At 35.5% G+C, this 17284-nt stretch overlaps 1 protein-coding gene across 1 annotated transcript in view; it reads right to left on the bottom strand.

Annotated features, from left to right (window-relative positions):
• Positions 1–16718, bottom strand: part of SV2C (synaptic vesicle glycoprotein 2C) — a 72769-nt gene extending 56051 nt beyond the window's left edge. Inside the window, exon 1 of the mRNA XM_062513219.1 lies at positions 16151–16718. Coding sequence (XP_062369203.1) covers positions 16151–16718 — 568 coding nt within the window. The remainder of the gene's footprint in view (positions 1–16150) is intronic.
• Between the last annotated feature and the right edge of the window lie 566 nt (positions 16719–17284).

The raw sequence follows: 17284 nt of genomic DNA, 5'->3' as shown, positions 1-17284 counted from the left end.
GTGATGCTGAGGGGGATACTCCTCTTCTGAACAGCTACTACTGATCACAAGACTGGATGCTTTTCTTTTTCTTTTTAGTGCAGCACACTCATGCATCCAAAGAAATCTGCTAATATGGTGGAAGGAACACATTGGTTTGACATCCAGTCTGATCTTAGAACATATTTTTAAATATTTTAAAATAAGAAGATATTAAAGACATATTCTAATAATATCTGTATCATATGTCTTGGGTTTTCCCCACAAGGTAACATGTAATCTAACACTCTGTCAATTTATTGAAAATCACTGAGAAGAGACAGATGGCAGCTGAAAAGAAACATGTTAAAATAAATAATCTCTTTATTGTTCTTTTGACAAGTTTTGACAAACCTGTATTTTCCTTCAGTAATCTTACATACTTTGATGATTTTCACCCACTGCACAAATGCACATTACACACACATACTCTTCAGAACAAGGGAACCTGAGTATGGAGTTGTTTTACACTATGCACACACTTTGGCTACCAGGTGGCTGGATGTTCTTCAAATGGATGTGCATACAGCTTATTCCAGAATGCTAGAAAGAGTTTAGCCTTACAAACCAGCTGACCAAGAACTCCCTTGGTATGCAAATGCTAGTTATGGACAATTTAAACAATAACACTAAATGCATAACCAGTCACTTAAGTTCAGTGAAGCAGTGTTTTACTCCATGAGCTGCCATAACTTCATTCATGATACCTGTTGTAATTCATGGCCTGATATCTGAATGATAGACAAAACTTCCTGAGAAATCAGTTTTTAAGTATATTTAATCAGGAAAAAATACAACAATAGAAGAAAAGTCAGACTTTGTTGCAACAGAGAGACTCGGAGGCTATGGGACTCCCCAACTAACTTTTTGCACTAACAGACCTATTATAAATAGGTTATAAAACTAGCATGAAGTTGTTTTTTCCTGTTATTTTGTTCAGGTAATCTGTCTGAATGAGGAATCCATTTCATACAGCCAGAAAAAGTACTCATGTTATAAAAAAAACTCTAAAAATAAGATTAAAATACTATTTATATTTTGGAAAAAGCAATTATAAATGTGGTGCTAAGGCAGTTCCATAAGAAGCAAAACAATTTTCATAAGATTTGTAATGTAATCAGCATTTAACTTACTTGTTCTAGAATCTTCCTATAAGCTATTTTTTAGAATATAATAATTCATCATGAAGTAGTGCAATGCCTATAAGTAGCTTAATGAATATAAGAATAGGAATAACCAGATTTATCATTGTTTTAACCCTGATAAAATGGTATATTTGGAGTTTAAGGATGATAATCTTTCAGACCTGTATTTAATTAGAATATTTTAACAGTTTCTTTGATAGGAAAAACTTGGAAAATAGTAGCACCTCACACAGCAACTGTTGAACATAACCTCTAATTAAGTGTTTGCAATGGGAGGTAATTAAGGGAAACACTTTTCCATTAAGTCAACAAATCCAAGAAAGCTGTAATAACTCCAGAATTGACAAAAGAACTCTAATTTTCTACAGCCCCTGTCTTTGGATGTCTAAAACCTATGGATTCAGTATATTCAATCTTCATTTTTTTATTTTAATGTTATGCCATTCATCCCCTCAGCTGTACTATGGCTGCAGTACTCATACATAAAGAATTGCCACAAACTAACATTTCTCTGTAATGACTATTTCTTCTTTTCTCTAAATGGTTCTTGCAGTGGTGAAACAACAAGCTCCTATATACATAGAATGTAAAAATTTTAATGTGTGGATCTAAATGGTTTAAGCATTAAACTGTTCAGCCATCTGGAAAAGCTGATAGGTACTGTTTTCCAACAAACATGTGAGATAGACACCATATTAACTAAGACTAAACTTTTGCATGAGTCTTTGCAAGTTCAAGACTTCTCAAGTCTTGGATTTTCTTAATCTAAATGCTAGCTGTTTCTCACAGTAACCATTTTGTTCTTAACTTCAGATGTTAAATTACTTGTCTTACCTAATAATATGCAATATATGCAAATCCCCCAAATGCCACAGCATATCAGGCTCTTTCTATATTACTACTTTTCAGACTAATCCACTCCTCCTGCCTTCCCTTTCAAGGCAGCTGCAGACAAGCTTCGATATGAAATGTCATACTCTTTAGTCCAGATGCTTAATTACACACCTGTTTTGAAGCTGTTTGCTCTCTGCTTTACAGTACATTTACAAACAATCAAGCTTCACTTGTATTATTAGAATTAATTTTAGAAATCAGGGTAATGGGGTTTATCTGGTTAAATATATGAAAGATATAAAGCTATTTTAAAATGAATGCTGAAGCTCCCCATTCTCAGTATGGTAGTTTCTACAGCACCTATCATGCTGCAGTGATTCTTGGGCTTTCAAGAAGGAAGCTTGCAACTGAACTGCAAGTTAAACTATGTGCTTAGCTCTCTAACAGTAATAATTCCAAAGTGACAATCAGTTGCATGACAGAACATTTTGCTTTTGCATATTTTTAAGTGCTTAGTTTACAGCACATTCTGGATATGCTTCAGAGTCAGTAAAAAGAGGACAACTTCATCTCCATAATAACTAAAGAAAGATATAAACTCAAAAAAAGGAGAAGACTAAATTCCAGTGAGACCTCTGGAAAAAGAAAATACAACCTCACCTCTTCTTAAACTCATGGAGCGATACAGAAACACTAGTGTTTTAATGAAGGCAAAAAACCTAAAATAATATTGTTTCAACCCAAAACAAATTTTAAAAAAATATTTATTTATTTCTAAAATTCTGTTTCTTTAGTATTTACGTAAGAAAGCAATTCAGGGAAATCTTCTGATGTACAAGCTACAGAAAATAGATCTCATACAATTGATAACTCACTGCAATCAATTTAAAACAATACAAGAAATAGCCTCTCTGCTCCATCAATAGGAGAAAATCCCAAACAACCTAAACAAAGGAATAAAAAAAACCCCCACTAAATGCAAGCACCACTTTCAAATATGCCTACAAACATCAGATGACATATTGACATATTCAGTCAGATACCAACCCAGAAATTCCATATAAATAAAAATCAACTGAACTTTATCCAGTGTTCACAAAAAATGACCCTCTTCTCAAACAATACGGATAAGCTGCAACACAGGATGTCAACCATGGAAATCACGAAAATGGAGCTTAAACTAAAGAAAAAAGAAAAAAAAGCAGTACCGTACTCAGCTGATCAGCATAGACAAGAAAAGAAAGAAAAGAGCAAGTAATTAAACAATTCTTCATGCAAACCTATTTATGATCTTCAGGATAATGGAAAAAAAAACCCATCAGTGGTGCAAACAATTAGAAAATACATGTTTGTAATACTATGACAGACATAAATAAAATTTGGTGAATGATTTAGTGAAAGACAAATTGTTGTGAGGTAGCCTAGTAATAGAGTGCTAAAGAGAAGTCTCACAAATACAAAACAAAATATACAGCCTAAAAAGTAAAAAAAACTAAATGGAAACTAAAAAGAACACAAAACTTGTGGTTTCTTCCTGTTTTTTATCTTTTCAAAAGAATCAAGTCCAAATTTTCCAGACAACTTAACTTGAAAAGGGAAATAGAGATAGAAGCCAATATGGAGCCTCCAATACTGTTCTAAAACAACTGAAACTAAGTGGATAGGATTTCTGGCATATTTAGAAAGCAGAAAGATTGGAATACAAGACAAAATTTGACAATACGTAAGTTTATCTCAGCAAAACTTTGAACTGACAAATGCCTACAATTTATTTGTCTCAAATTAACATTGAGACTTAAATAAAAATCAGCTGATGTTGTGGCTACCCGAACTGATCAGCATGCTCTTCCAAAGGTCAAAAGGTAAAAGATGAGCCATTTTCTTTTTCTTGGAAGGAAAGGTGAAGTGACTTTTCTATCCTCTCCAATAAATGAAGAAAACAAAATAAAACAGAAACAACCCCCCCCACAAAAAAACCCTAAAACAAACAAACAAACCCCAAAAAACAAACAAAAAACCAAAAACTAAAACCAACCAAACAAAAAACAACCACCAACCCAAAAAACCCTAAAAAAAAAAACCACCAAAACAAAACCACTTCATTTTTTTCCCCCAGGAACACAGTTCCAGGAATCTACTCCAATGTGGATCCATCCTGAGAGAAATCACAATGTTGAAAACTCGTTGCTAGAATTTTTTGATCAAAACTCTTCAAGTCTTCTAACAGAAATACTGTCCATGTGAAAACCAATGAATCCACAGCATTCACACAAATTTCATTCACTTATTAATAATTAATTATTAGATTAATTAATATTAGTGATATTTTGTTTCCTCTGGCATCCTCATACTATATTTATATGAATAGTATGCCTAATTTTGATTCATTTTCTGTACCTCAGTTGTGAGATTTACAACCTGCAGTGCTTGTGACACAAGGCTCAATTTAATTCCATCATAAAGCATTTTTTGCTGCAAAATTTCCCCTCCTTGGGCTAATGAGAATAGTTTTATTTTAAATTTTTAGTGCAGACCAAGGGGATATAAATCTAGACCTTTATATTATCAGTTCATTTTGGAAAACATCGTATTTTCTTGGTCAACATTTCTGTATGCTGTTAATTTTCTTTATAGTGGCATTCACCTTACAGTAGATCTAAAATTTACACCAGCAAGTGTGCTGATACTTTTTTTTTAACTAACAAAATAATACTCAGTTTTGCAGTAGTATTTCATTAGTAATACACATTCTTTTGTACTCAGATATTATTTTGAAACACTGTAATGACAAAAGGAATAACTGCTTCTGCTTATCCTCATATCCAAATTAGACAAATTAATAAATTAATAGAAGAAGATCAGGAGCTGTAGAGATTGTGACAGGTAATAGATTACTTCCTAGGGTGATGAATTTTCTTCACAGCTGCATTTTTCTGATAAGGCAGCAGTACATTGTCATCATCCCTTCTACTTTTAAAATGCTACTGTGCCAATAGCTTAAGTCTTTTTAAGAAGTACTATCTCTTGCCAGATGTTAGCATAATTTTTATTTATTCCATAACAGATTTATCAGAATAAAAATTTTATCAGAGTTATTCCATTTCTTCATTGGAATAATTTATAAACTGAATACCAATAGTCTCTATTTCAGCATACACCAGCACACTGCTATTTCATTAAGGTATTATTTAGCTAGATAAATCAACAATATATTATTTTAAAAAAAGACTAAAGCACTATTTCCTTGCTACTTCCAACACAAACAGTCAATCAGCATTCTAATTTAACAGCATGAAACAGTAAAATCCAACCAATACATGGTATTTTTCTTCCCACATAAACAGTATTTTAAAAAATGGTAGCTACCAATATGCAATATATAGAGCACAGACATTAACAAAAACTCAGGTAGTCTCAGGTGATGACATGAAGCCGTTGACAGATTCTCTAGGTGCTGTCATTGAACATACTATTTTTACATTATCTTTTCCTTTGATCCAACAATTCCCTCTGGCAGTAGCAAGAAAATCCTAACAGACAAGCTTTGGGTAAAACACACCTAGTAAAGCTGTCCTAACCCCCCTAATTCCTTTTTTATCCCACTGCAACTGTGGAGGTTCCTCTGGATGTTTCCTGCTCTCAGATTTAGATGCTAAATTCAATGCATTTTTTTGTCCATCTCTGAATTGACCCTGTCATGGTAGAAATTGCTGTGACTTTGCAATTTGAAATACACTTCCATGGCAGTCCTGAGAACCAGAATGCATATGCTTGAACAGTACATAGCACTGGGCAATCAGCTAGGATTAATAAAATTTCAAAACCAAAATATATATTTCACTAAAGCATTAAATTGCCCATGCAGTCACCTATATTAATCATCTCATTTCATATCAAAAGTGTTTATTTTGGCTACATGTTTTATTGCCTGAGTATTAATTTCTTATTCAACTAGTCCTGCATATGACCCTAAACAGAACACAATCCACAAATATCACTAACTTTTAATTAATGCTGAATTAAAACAAAAATTCCAAAGCATAAAAACCTACATTAATACATGCATCCAACTAGGTAAATCAAAGCATGTGATATTAAGAACTAATTATCAAAACTACAATCTCAGTAGTTTCTTTTCAGTATTTAAGCTAACCATTGTTTATCTCTCCAGTATTCATTTAGTCATTAAATCTCCTTTCTGTAACTATATCCCAGGGCAGAAGTAAATTTATTTCCTCATAAATGGGAGAAAGCACTTTTTACTTTGTTCTGTCCATACAGTGACTGTTACCATATTTGTTCCAATTAACTGGAAGGGTGGGGAAAGAAAAATTACACTAAAAAAACCCCACCCAAAACTAAATTAAAGAAAAAAACCCTAAGACATAACCAAACCTTTTTCTTTCAGAAACAGACATTGAATTAGGCTGAACTCATACAGAAACAGGTTACCAAAATTAATAAGGGTCTGAAAAATTAGGGGTCTGAAATACACATTTCCCAGTGTCTGACAAGATGCCTGGTCTACCTCACCAAACACAACTGCATGAAAGTGAAAACAATCTTTTATCCCATGTCTTCTTTCTGCTTTCCAATTTAGAGTCAATGAAACAGATTAAGTAAGCCAGTGTCAGAATTAAGAACAATGGATCAGAATTGCCTTCTGTGAGCTGCCAATTCACCTGCAGGTGCTGATGAAGCTAAACAGGCTTTTTAATTACATATTTACCATAGTACTGGGAGGCACTGTCATAATGTCTAAATGGAAAGTTTTTTAGACTAGTGTATCTATCAGTTTATAATATCCATTTAACATGACTTGCTAGTGGCAACTTCAGAACCAACCTTGAAAATTGCCCTGAATTCTAATGGATTAGGAAAATACTTGTTCTCTCTGAAAATGGGCAGGTCTGACAAATGGCAGACAAAAGCAATACCCAGCACAATAGAGTCACATATCACATGGTTTATGTTCATCCACATTCCCTCAAACTGATATAAGATGCTCCACTTCTCACCAGTATAAGGCAAATAATTTCAGTCCAGATAGAGTGATATGAAGAAATTTGAAAATAGCCACCTTTGCCTATCACTGAAAATGCAGACCTTTGTAACACTATGGATGTAAAGCCGGTTTCACCTTACACCATTCTCTTAATTTTTCTGCTTTATAGTATTCTCCCAACTTTCTGCAATCCCCCCAAAAAGCTATAAAAAACCCCTCCTTTCTGCCTGTTAAACAGGTTTATGTGAGTCTTTGAAGACACTTTGTTCATTACATGTTTATCTTGAGTAAAGTTTACTTATTAAGCAAATATAACTTGACATATGTAATGTGTTGTCAAAATTGCTTGGCTTTTTCCCTTCTAGCTGGAGCAGGCTGGTAGATGCTGTGTAAACATGTCATAGGTTTAGCAGAGCCAATGAGCAACATTTTCCAGTTAGGAGTATGAAAGTGCCCAGATAGCAGTGTTAGTAGTACATAAAGTTGATCTGAATGTAAAATCTGAGATTCCCTAGATAAAAAATAAATATGTACAGAACGAGTTACCCATAGTTCTGCTCATGTAATAAATCAGTGAGTAACTCGTCCCAGACTCCTGTGCCCTGTTAGCAGCATGTGAAACTACAAAATCTTACATTTATATTGTTCTCTTATATGACTTCTCATTCTGTATAAGGCTGACAAAGCATTGAAAAATTAATAAGAACAAATGCAAAAAAGAGACTTTATTATAAATGTCAGTAAATCACAGTATCCTGGACAGACTTTTAACTACCATTATAGCTATTGCTGAAAAACTATTTGCATGAAAAGAAGATTTTAAAAAACATACATATGTCATATTCATGTATCTATTCTAGCACTGACTCTGTATTATTCCTTCATGTAAGTATTTATTGTATAATATTTGTATAACCACCACTTTCATTCTGCATCTGCTATGAAAGTAGTGATATTCCATACATTTGGAACAATCATAAACTAATAGTTCAAACAAGTGAAACAAGTGTGTAGAGTGAGAATTCATGCACCCATCACTGGGAAAGAATCACTTCTGCAGTAAAATGCAGCCAGAGAAGATTTTTAAAATTATTTTTATTTCATATTTTTCAGCCCTGACACTCCCTTAAACAAGCCAAAGGTCTGGAACAAGAAGCTATTTCAAATGGTTGCTGTAATAACATAATACATTTTTTTTTCAGTTCTTCAACATACTGAGAGTGTAAGATAAAAAGACAAGTCAAACTTTGATAGGCTCAAAAATCCTTGAGTGATTAAATTCAAGTATTAAATGCATAGGAAGATATTTACTCAGCTGCGACAATCATGACATTAAATAATGTTTGGTCCATGTCTTAAGGAAGTTCATTAACACTTTCCTCAAGAAAATATTTCTTCTTCTTGACAAGGAACACATACATTCTCTGTTTCATTTCATAGCTCAGCATTTGATTCAAGATGCAAAATTCAAAGCTTCACAAAAATGTGAAAGCTTGCAGATCATACTATAAACTCTGCTGCAGAATTAACCAAACAGATACTTGGAAAAGAATATACATTCATATTTCAAATGTTCAGTTTGGCTAAAAAAATCTATTTGACACATTGATTTAAGAAGTAATGTATTGTCAACCAGGGATCACATGGTAGTTGAGAGAGGGAGGCAATAGTGAAGGTGACAGCCAAATAAGATTTGTGAAACCAACACAGCCCCCAGGCTTTTCCTTTGGGAAGCATTTCCTTCTTTTGGCCACTTTTGTAGGACTATAAATTTGTGTGACATAAATGGTAAAATTACTGATGGGATAGGGAGAGCCAGAAAATAACTTGCCATGAGCAAAAAAGCAGCCCAAAGATTTTAGATTATTTTCGACAAACTCAATCTCTGAGACAGATTTGAAGAAAATTATAAGCAATAATTATTTAACTTCTATTTTCTATGCACATAAATGTTACAAAAAGATAGCGAGTAGTACCTTGGAAAGGGATGTGGAAGGTGAACATGACCCAGCAGTGCCCTGGCAGCCAGGAGGGCCAACCCTGTCCTGGGGGAATCAGGGACAGCATCACCAGCCAGGCAAGGGAGGGGATTGTCCTGCTCTGCTCTGAGCTGGGGCAGCCTCACCTCCAGTGCTGGGGGCACTTCTGGGTGCCAAAACAAAACAAAACAAAACAAATAAAAAAAAAACAAAAAAACAACCAAACCAAAACAAAACAAACAATTAGAAAGTGTACAAAGCAGGGAAACAAAGATTGTAAAGAGTCTTGAGGGGAAGCCTTATGAGAAGTGAGGTCACTTGGTCTGTTCAGCCTGAAGGAGTCAGAGAGGAAACCTCATTGCAGTCTACACTTTCCTCTGAAGGGGAAGCAGAGGGAAGGGCACTGATCTCTCTGGTGACAAGTGGCAGGGCCTGAGGATGAAGCTGTGCCAGCAGAGGCTTAGGTTGGATACCATGAAAATGTTCCTCCCCCAGAGGTGGCTGAGCACTTCAAGAGGCTCCCCAGAATAGCGGTCACAGCACCAGCCTGACAGAGTTCAAGAGATGTTTGGACAATGCCCTTAGGCTCTCAGGCTCTCTCAGGTGTGACTTTTGGGGCTGTCCTGAGCAGGATTATGGGTTGGACCCAATGACCCTTATGGGTCCTTGCAGTAAAGCTGCATGCAGAAACAACCTGAAAGAGGAAAAACAATTGAAATGGGTCTGCCCATCCTCTTTAATACTGGCTTCAGTAAGGTAGTTTGGGAACAGCATTGTGCTCAGAAAAGGAGGGCAGCTATGACACACCTTAGATAGTGGCTTACAGTGGGAGTCTGCACCAGCACAGAGGACTGAGTACACTGTATTCCATTAATGGTTCAAATGTGTGCTCCCAGTTCCTGTCTCATGACAGCCCATGATGTTCCATGTGATACAGGTTTAGGCCAGGTCATTACAGACAAAATTACACTGCATATTCCTTTCACTGTCCCCTTTTCCCCCTCAGAAAATAAAACCAGGCATAAGCACTCTTTTCACTGGTCCATATATTGTAACAGCTTAGAAACTATAAGGATCTGTTCCTGCAATTTTGCTCCTGCAAAAAAAACCTGTGTTTGGAAGGCAAGTAGAAAAAGCACTGCAGTAGTAGGACTTTAATAATGTCATTTGCAAAGGAGCTGAACTGTACCAAAGGTGAACAGCATGCATAATGGCATTTGTATTTCTGGCATCTCCTTCTGAAGAAGTAAGACATTAATCCTTGTTCTGCAATATTTAGAATGCATTTCAATGACTGCAGCTCTATTTCTAAATATTTCTATTGCTGCTAAAGATTTATTACTGCTATTAACTCCAAGTGCAACAGACTCTCACTGTTATTTCAGTGAGATTCTTCACAAGCAAATGTCTGATATGGCTCCAGTAACAACTCTTTATCTAGATGCATTTATTGTGAATATATACTAGATCATATATAAGTACCAAACTTTTCTGTTATCTGTGCTCTTTTGAATGAAATTTATACCTTGGCCAAGTGTCCACATAAAAAAATAGGTATTAATCTCTTTCCCTATCCCTGAAGTATAAAATAATTTATAAAAAAACTTCAACATGGTTTCCATAATAAAAAAAAAAAAATTTCTCCTGGAATTTTCAGGTGTCTAAGAGTACATTTTCTAGGTCAACATAACAGTGAAAAATAGAGTAACAGAGCCTGGGTTTCCTTTATTTTATGTCACTTGTGGTGTATTGTGTCATAACAAATGCAGTGCCCTACTAATAACTGGAATATAACCAGAAGACACTCACCTTCTCCCAAAGTATTTTATGCAGTAACAAGCAATAAATCTCATTCATCTCTAATAACCTATACTAATATTTAACCAAAAAAGTCAACAATGTTATGTAAAGGTAACTATTTACAGCAGCAGAAGGCATTTTACTCACTGTGGTGTAAGGACAGTTTTGTGACAATCTATTAAAATTCAAACCTCTTAAGCAGTAAATTATCCCACTAGGCATTCATATGCATGAATATTTTAGAAATACTCCCTTCAAATTCAGGTAGTGCAGCCCTTTATTCACCAACAATTTGTCATGTGCTTCCAGGTTTCTGCCAGATCTCAGGAGGAGAACAAATAATTCAAGCTATAAGTTTGTGCCTGAATTCATTTAGACAGTATTCTGCGTTTGAAACAGCAAGCCTAGAATCCCATGAGTTCTAGCACTCTTTTCCTTTCAAGTTTACTGAAGAAGTTTACTGAAGTGTAACAGCTGCAGCATGTGTTTTAGTCATAGGTAAGTGGAAGTATCATACATTTGCAGAAAACTAATCAGAAAATTTCTGTTTGGATGGACTTTGAAAAGGTTTATTCTGACTTCTGCTAAAAGCACAGATGCCTTCAGAGAAAGATTACTTTGCTTCGGTCCTTCAGTCGACTTTTGAAAATCTCCCAAATACCCCACAGCTTCTCTCTGAACTTTCTTCATCGTTCCAGATGATCCCCAATTGCAACTTTTGATCTTTGTGCTCCTCTGAAAAAACATTTAATCCACCTTCACTGTAGTTTCTCTCAATTTTTTTGCCAAACAGTACAGAGAGGTTCACCTCAGACCTCTTTCCTCCATGCTAAACAAGACTGGGTCCCTTTGCCTCTCATATGCTGTGCATTCCATTCCTCGTCACATTCCTGGTCCTCTACTACATTTGCCTGAATTTTTAAATTTTTCTTTTCAGGTCAGAGAAGCCAACATGTGGGCTCACTGTGTTGAGGACAGAAAATAATCACTCCTCTCTGCTTACTGGTCACTTTTGCCAATGCAGCTGCAAGGCACTGCTGTCCTGTGTCATCTTGTTTCCTGTTGAAAACCACAGGTCCTTCTGCAGAGCCATTTTCTCTCCAGCATTTTAGTGACTAGCCTCTAGCAGTGACTTGGATTATTCTGTCCATGCAAGGAATTGTATTCATCATTGATACGTTTCAAGGAAGGTTATTTGTTGAATATAAAGTTGCTGAAAACAATCATTGCAAAACCAGAATCAAATTAAGTAGCAAGCATCTGGCAAGCCAGTACCTCTCTAAGAAGTGGAAAAATTCAGAGATCATTTTGTATTCTTAGCATAGCTTATAAGCACATTGCATCAGCCACAAAACCTCTGGAGAGAACTTCTTCTCATGTAAAGAGAAGGGACTGTGTGGATTAGAATTATGCATGTTTGGTAGGTTTTAAGCTGAGTAGTCATGGGAAGCACTGTTATTAAAGCAGCTAATGTGCAAGTTAGTAATCAATGCAGAACTGGTAGGCTGTTGTCCCAGGCTGAGAATTACTTTTGCCCAAAAGACCTAGTTATGTCAATTATATTCTTCTTCCTACAAATGCTACAGAAAATCTGATTATTAAATTCAGAAAATAACAGAAAAAAAAAACCCCTTAGATCAACGTATTACTTGACACTAAATATGGGTTTTCAGAAAATAATTTTATTTCCAAGGTAAGCTGTGTGTTGCTATTCATATTCACAGTACCTGCATTATCAGACCAGTGATTTACCACAATACTTGTGTTTTTTAGATGGAAGAAAATGTTTGTAGGCTGACTCACCAGCAAAGAATGTCTTTTACATATAAAAATTATTTCTAGATTTGTTGCTGTACTGCCTATGAACCTGAATCAAAGTCTTGACTAACACAAAGGTAAGGCAGAACAGAGTAGAAGACTATTCACCCTCAAGAGATCATTCCATCTAAACTTCAAACAGAGGATCATATAGGAATTCAAAACAAACCAGGGACACTATTAGTAATCATTGAGGAGCAACTGGGCTCTGTAAAGGATGTCAATCAGTGAATAAGAGTGCCTAATGGTACACATGCAAAAAATAAAATAAATAAATAAATAAATAATCACTAAAACCTGAGATGTTCAGATTTTTTCTACTATTGAGGTGGACGGGCCTCTAAGAAACCTGATTTATTTAAAGCTGTCGGTGCATATTTAGGGGGATTGGTTTGTATGACCTTTTAAAGGTCCCTTCCAACTCAAACTGTTCTATTTTTCCATGATAAAGTATTCATATTGTGACTTTATAAGCTCTGAGACATTGCTGGTGATCAATAAACAGTGATCTCAAGCCCATGCAAGGATCAATATGAAAGGATTTTGGGAAATTGTCCTTGTGAAAGTGAATTTTTAAAAAGTTAAAAAATGCAACAGGGAGGCACATAAATATTGTGACATATTTTTAATTAGCTCCCATTCCCTAGTAAACTGTCATGGCATCATATATGACAAATCAGTTTTTACAACCAAATCAATGAATGCTTTTTCAAAGACAAATTAATATGTTCTTAGTGTGTATCTTGACAGTCTAGAAAATTGCCTGAAAAAGTAAATATTGTATATGCACATTTATTTTACCTTATAGCTCTTAGCATTAGTTCTGTGACTTTAATACTCTGACTACATTGGAATACTCTGGTTTATGGAATTATAATAATGAAAAAAGGCTTTATGCCTGTCTGAAAGACCCCAGTTAGGATGTAATTGTAAGGTGAAATCACAAGCGTAATTAAATGAAATGCATGGCTGTGAGGGCCCAGTTATGACAATATAAAAAAGCTTTCACTAAGCATTCACTGTTAAATGATTATTTTGTATCAGTGGAATTATGGTTATGCTATCTGCAAGCAGTGTATCTACTCTGTTTCATAAGCCATACATACTTCGGCATACTGATGGTTTGCAGGTTATGATATATTTCTAGTAACAATGGGCAAGAAATATATATTTTTTTGGTGAAATTATTGCTAAAGGAGTCACATTTAGCAATGCCCTCAATAAACACTGGGAAAGAAATTGCTTACCTCTATTCTTTTCTGCTTTTGTGTGTTAATCTTTTAGTACATAATTATTTGTTTGTTAATACTATAATAGAGAGGCTAGTTCGATATTATTGCAAAAGGAAGATACATTACTATTTCTGTATTTTAGGCATGAGAATACATTACCTGCACAGCTGAGTTACATACCTGTAACTATGAGGTATTTAACAGCTTCTGTACTGAATTTAGTTAAACATTTACAGAGTTATTCTAGTACATCTCAAGACAGCATCATAAGAACTTTAGCAACAGGGAAATACTCAACATTCTTGACATGGGTCAGACCTCAATGGGTGGATATGGATACTCATAAACCCTTCTACTGGGGGGACAATACTCCCCACTCCCAATTACAAACACCTCCATAATGCTGAATGCAGTTATTTAAAAAAATACTATTTGTAGAAATACAATGCAATATGAATTAATTGGAGATTTGGGGGTTAGCCTTATATTTTATTGTCCTGGAGAACAAAGACAACTTTGACTGTTTCATTTTTTGAGAAGGGTGCATGTAGTAAAACAAGCAGGTGTATCAGTAATTAAAAAAATAGGGGTGAGAGAAATAAAAATTCTAAGTATAAAAATTTATCAATATAAATGTAGTTGTAATATAAAAATTATAAAAAATACAAAAATTATAAAACTTGAGGCATAGATTTTAAAGATATCATCAACTGGCAAGCACTAGATGAAAAAAAATCGTGCTAAAAGAGCAAAAGCAAGCTGGGCATTCACTACTTTTCTAAGATGTATTGTGTGTTATTATCTGCACCGACTCATTGACAATTATCTAGTGATACAGGTTTGCATTGGTTTTGCTTTTCATATTTCTTTAAGATGTAGACTTGAAAGCTCACAGGTCCAAGCATGACACATACAATGTTGGCATTTAGTGTAAACAACCAGTACAAAAACAGATTATGCATTCAGCCTCTTTAACCATTAAAAGTTTTATAATTTATTTCCCTCCATTTTAAGTTTAATCACTGCACTGTATATACAGGCAAAGTAGTTCTAATAACAAATGATCAAATGGCAAAGAATAATGCAAAGGACACAGTCATCTGAGAATTCCTCACCTGTTTCTACTTATGCTTCTGTCACCTGAGGGAGGCACAGAGATGTAACTGGGGGACACTGCAGCCCACAGGACTGAAACCCACAGAGCCAAATTGCTGGTATCAATATGCCAGGAAACTGAGCAAAGGTAAAATGAGATCTGTTGCAACATAACCATGTGCTTCACAGATGGAGGGTATAAGCAGAACATCTGCTAGAAAACAAAAGCTTCTAAATGTCTTATAAGAAGGCTTCCTTTTCCATAATAGTCTTCAGGACCAAGTTGCTTGCCTAGAAATATACCTTCCATTTCTTGCTCTGTCCCAACTGCCCAGGATCCTACCTCCCCTCTTCCCTGGGGAGCCATTTCTAAAACTTTTCTCCACAGCCCTGCCCTTTGTTTTACCTGGTATGCCCAGGCATGTCCAGGGAAGACAGCATGTACCTGACTGCAGCACTGTTCCTCTCACCAAGCCACACAAGGCTGGCTCAGGCTGCCTGTTTCCCACAGCACAGGAGGGAATAGGCAAGGGAGAGATGAAACATGGCCCATCCCCATCAACAGAATGGACACAAAAAGTACACGCCAGTCTCTTGTTCATTCTTCTGTCACCCTGACCCTAAGTAAACAGTATTCTCTTTGGATGGTTAGAGAGCAGTCTGTGGTATAAACGGACTAAAGACAAAGAGATGGAAAGCCTATAATAAATACAATTTTCACTGGAATATTTTGAATTTTCCAGATTGAATTTAACCCCAGCAATGCAAAGGTTCATATGTGAAAATGTTGCCATACAGTTGTATCATCTGCTCTTTATTACACCTGTATCATTTCAGCAGGACTCCAATTCTCCATCTGTGGGCTGGTTTTGTGGATTTGCTTTTTTTTTCAGATTAGTTCATTTGGACATCTACTCCTGCATATGAGATTTATACGAGAAATGAGAAAATTTGTCCCTCTCCTTATTAAGTTTTACAGTACAGTCTTTCTCTTTGGTGATTCATTTATTGACTGAGTAAGAAAACAATCATCTAAAAATAAAATTACAATATAAATTAAATTATTAATTAATAAAAAATTTACATAATTGTATTAATTTAATTTAATTAATTTAATTTAAATAATCTATTTTAATATAAGCTTCTGTATTGACGAACACATATTTAGTCTAACTGCAAGCAAATCTTTTAATAGCAAAAGGACAGAATGAAGACTTTACTTACCAAGCCATCCTGATCCAGAATTGGGTATACACATATCTGTTTCAGCACTGGGTAACACAAATCCAACCACAAACACTTCAACCCCATCTGCCATTAGGGCCATTCCTAACACAAAGAAGAGGGCCCACTGGAAACGACCATGGCCACATTCTTGTATTATCAATTCATATTGCTGTGCTAGCTCTTCTTCATCAGCTTTCCTCTCTGTTTCCAGTTCATGACGATCCTTGTATTCATCACGCATAGACTGACCTAAGGCCACCATGTCATCCTTACCCTGCCCCATGTTGGGGATTCCCTGATATTCCCCTTCATAAATTTCATCATCTTCATCATGTCCTTCAGTTGCTTCACTAGATCCTTCATCATCATTAGCTTCTACACCACGGCCATAGTAATCATCGTCATCTTCCTCATCCTGGAATCGATTGTAGGATCTCTGTGTGTAGCCATCCTGGGCTTTGTCAACTGCTTTATTCACTTTTTTCACTGCTTGCCTCTTCACCTCCTTAGCAATATCTTTGGCTCCTTTCACTAGTGAAGTCCTGTCTTTGTATGTGTCCTCCATCCTGTATCAAAGCTGTTAAGCTGCAAAGGCACCTGCTAAATATTGTTTGGAATGTCTATTGCGTGTTGGACGTCAGTGGAAAAAGACCAGGTACAAGTGAAGCTGCAATATTCAACCTGTAAAATAGAAAATAAAAAAAGCTTATACTTCACTATTTTTATATGCCTCTTCACAGAATCATCCCAATCTTCATTTAAGCAGTGGGCATTAGAATACAAAGGGCGTCACATATAAAAGCCTGTATTTTCTTCAGAGATACAAATACCACAGGTTACAAGAAAATATGCTGAAGATAAATTTAATATCTCTATCAGTCTTTAGAATTCAATTTTTTACTCTCTAGTATTGGATACCAGGTTTTATTCTGAAAGAAACCAAGCAATTCCATGCATCATACTTCATATTGACTCTGTCTAAGCATCCTTTCCCATTTGAACACCCTGCTCTGTAACAAAGGGCTACAGATACTAACCTTTCTCTCAGTGAGTTACCATGAAATATCTCTCTAGCCTTCTATTTAACACAAATCCTGTAGGAAGTTAGTATTCCTCCAATCTCCACCAGTG

Source organism: Cinclus cinclus, chromosome Z (assembly GCF_963662255.1).
Source record: "Cinclus cinclus chromosome Z, bCinCin1.1, whole genome shotgun sequence".
Taxonomy (NCBI): domain Eukaryota; kingdom Metazoa; phylum Chordata; class Aves; order Passeriformes; family Cinclidae; genus Cinclus; species Cinclus cinclus.
This window is presented reverse-complemented; position numbering and strand designations above follow the sequence as displayed.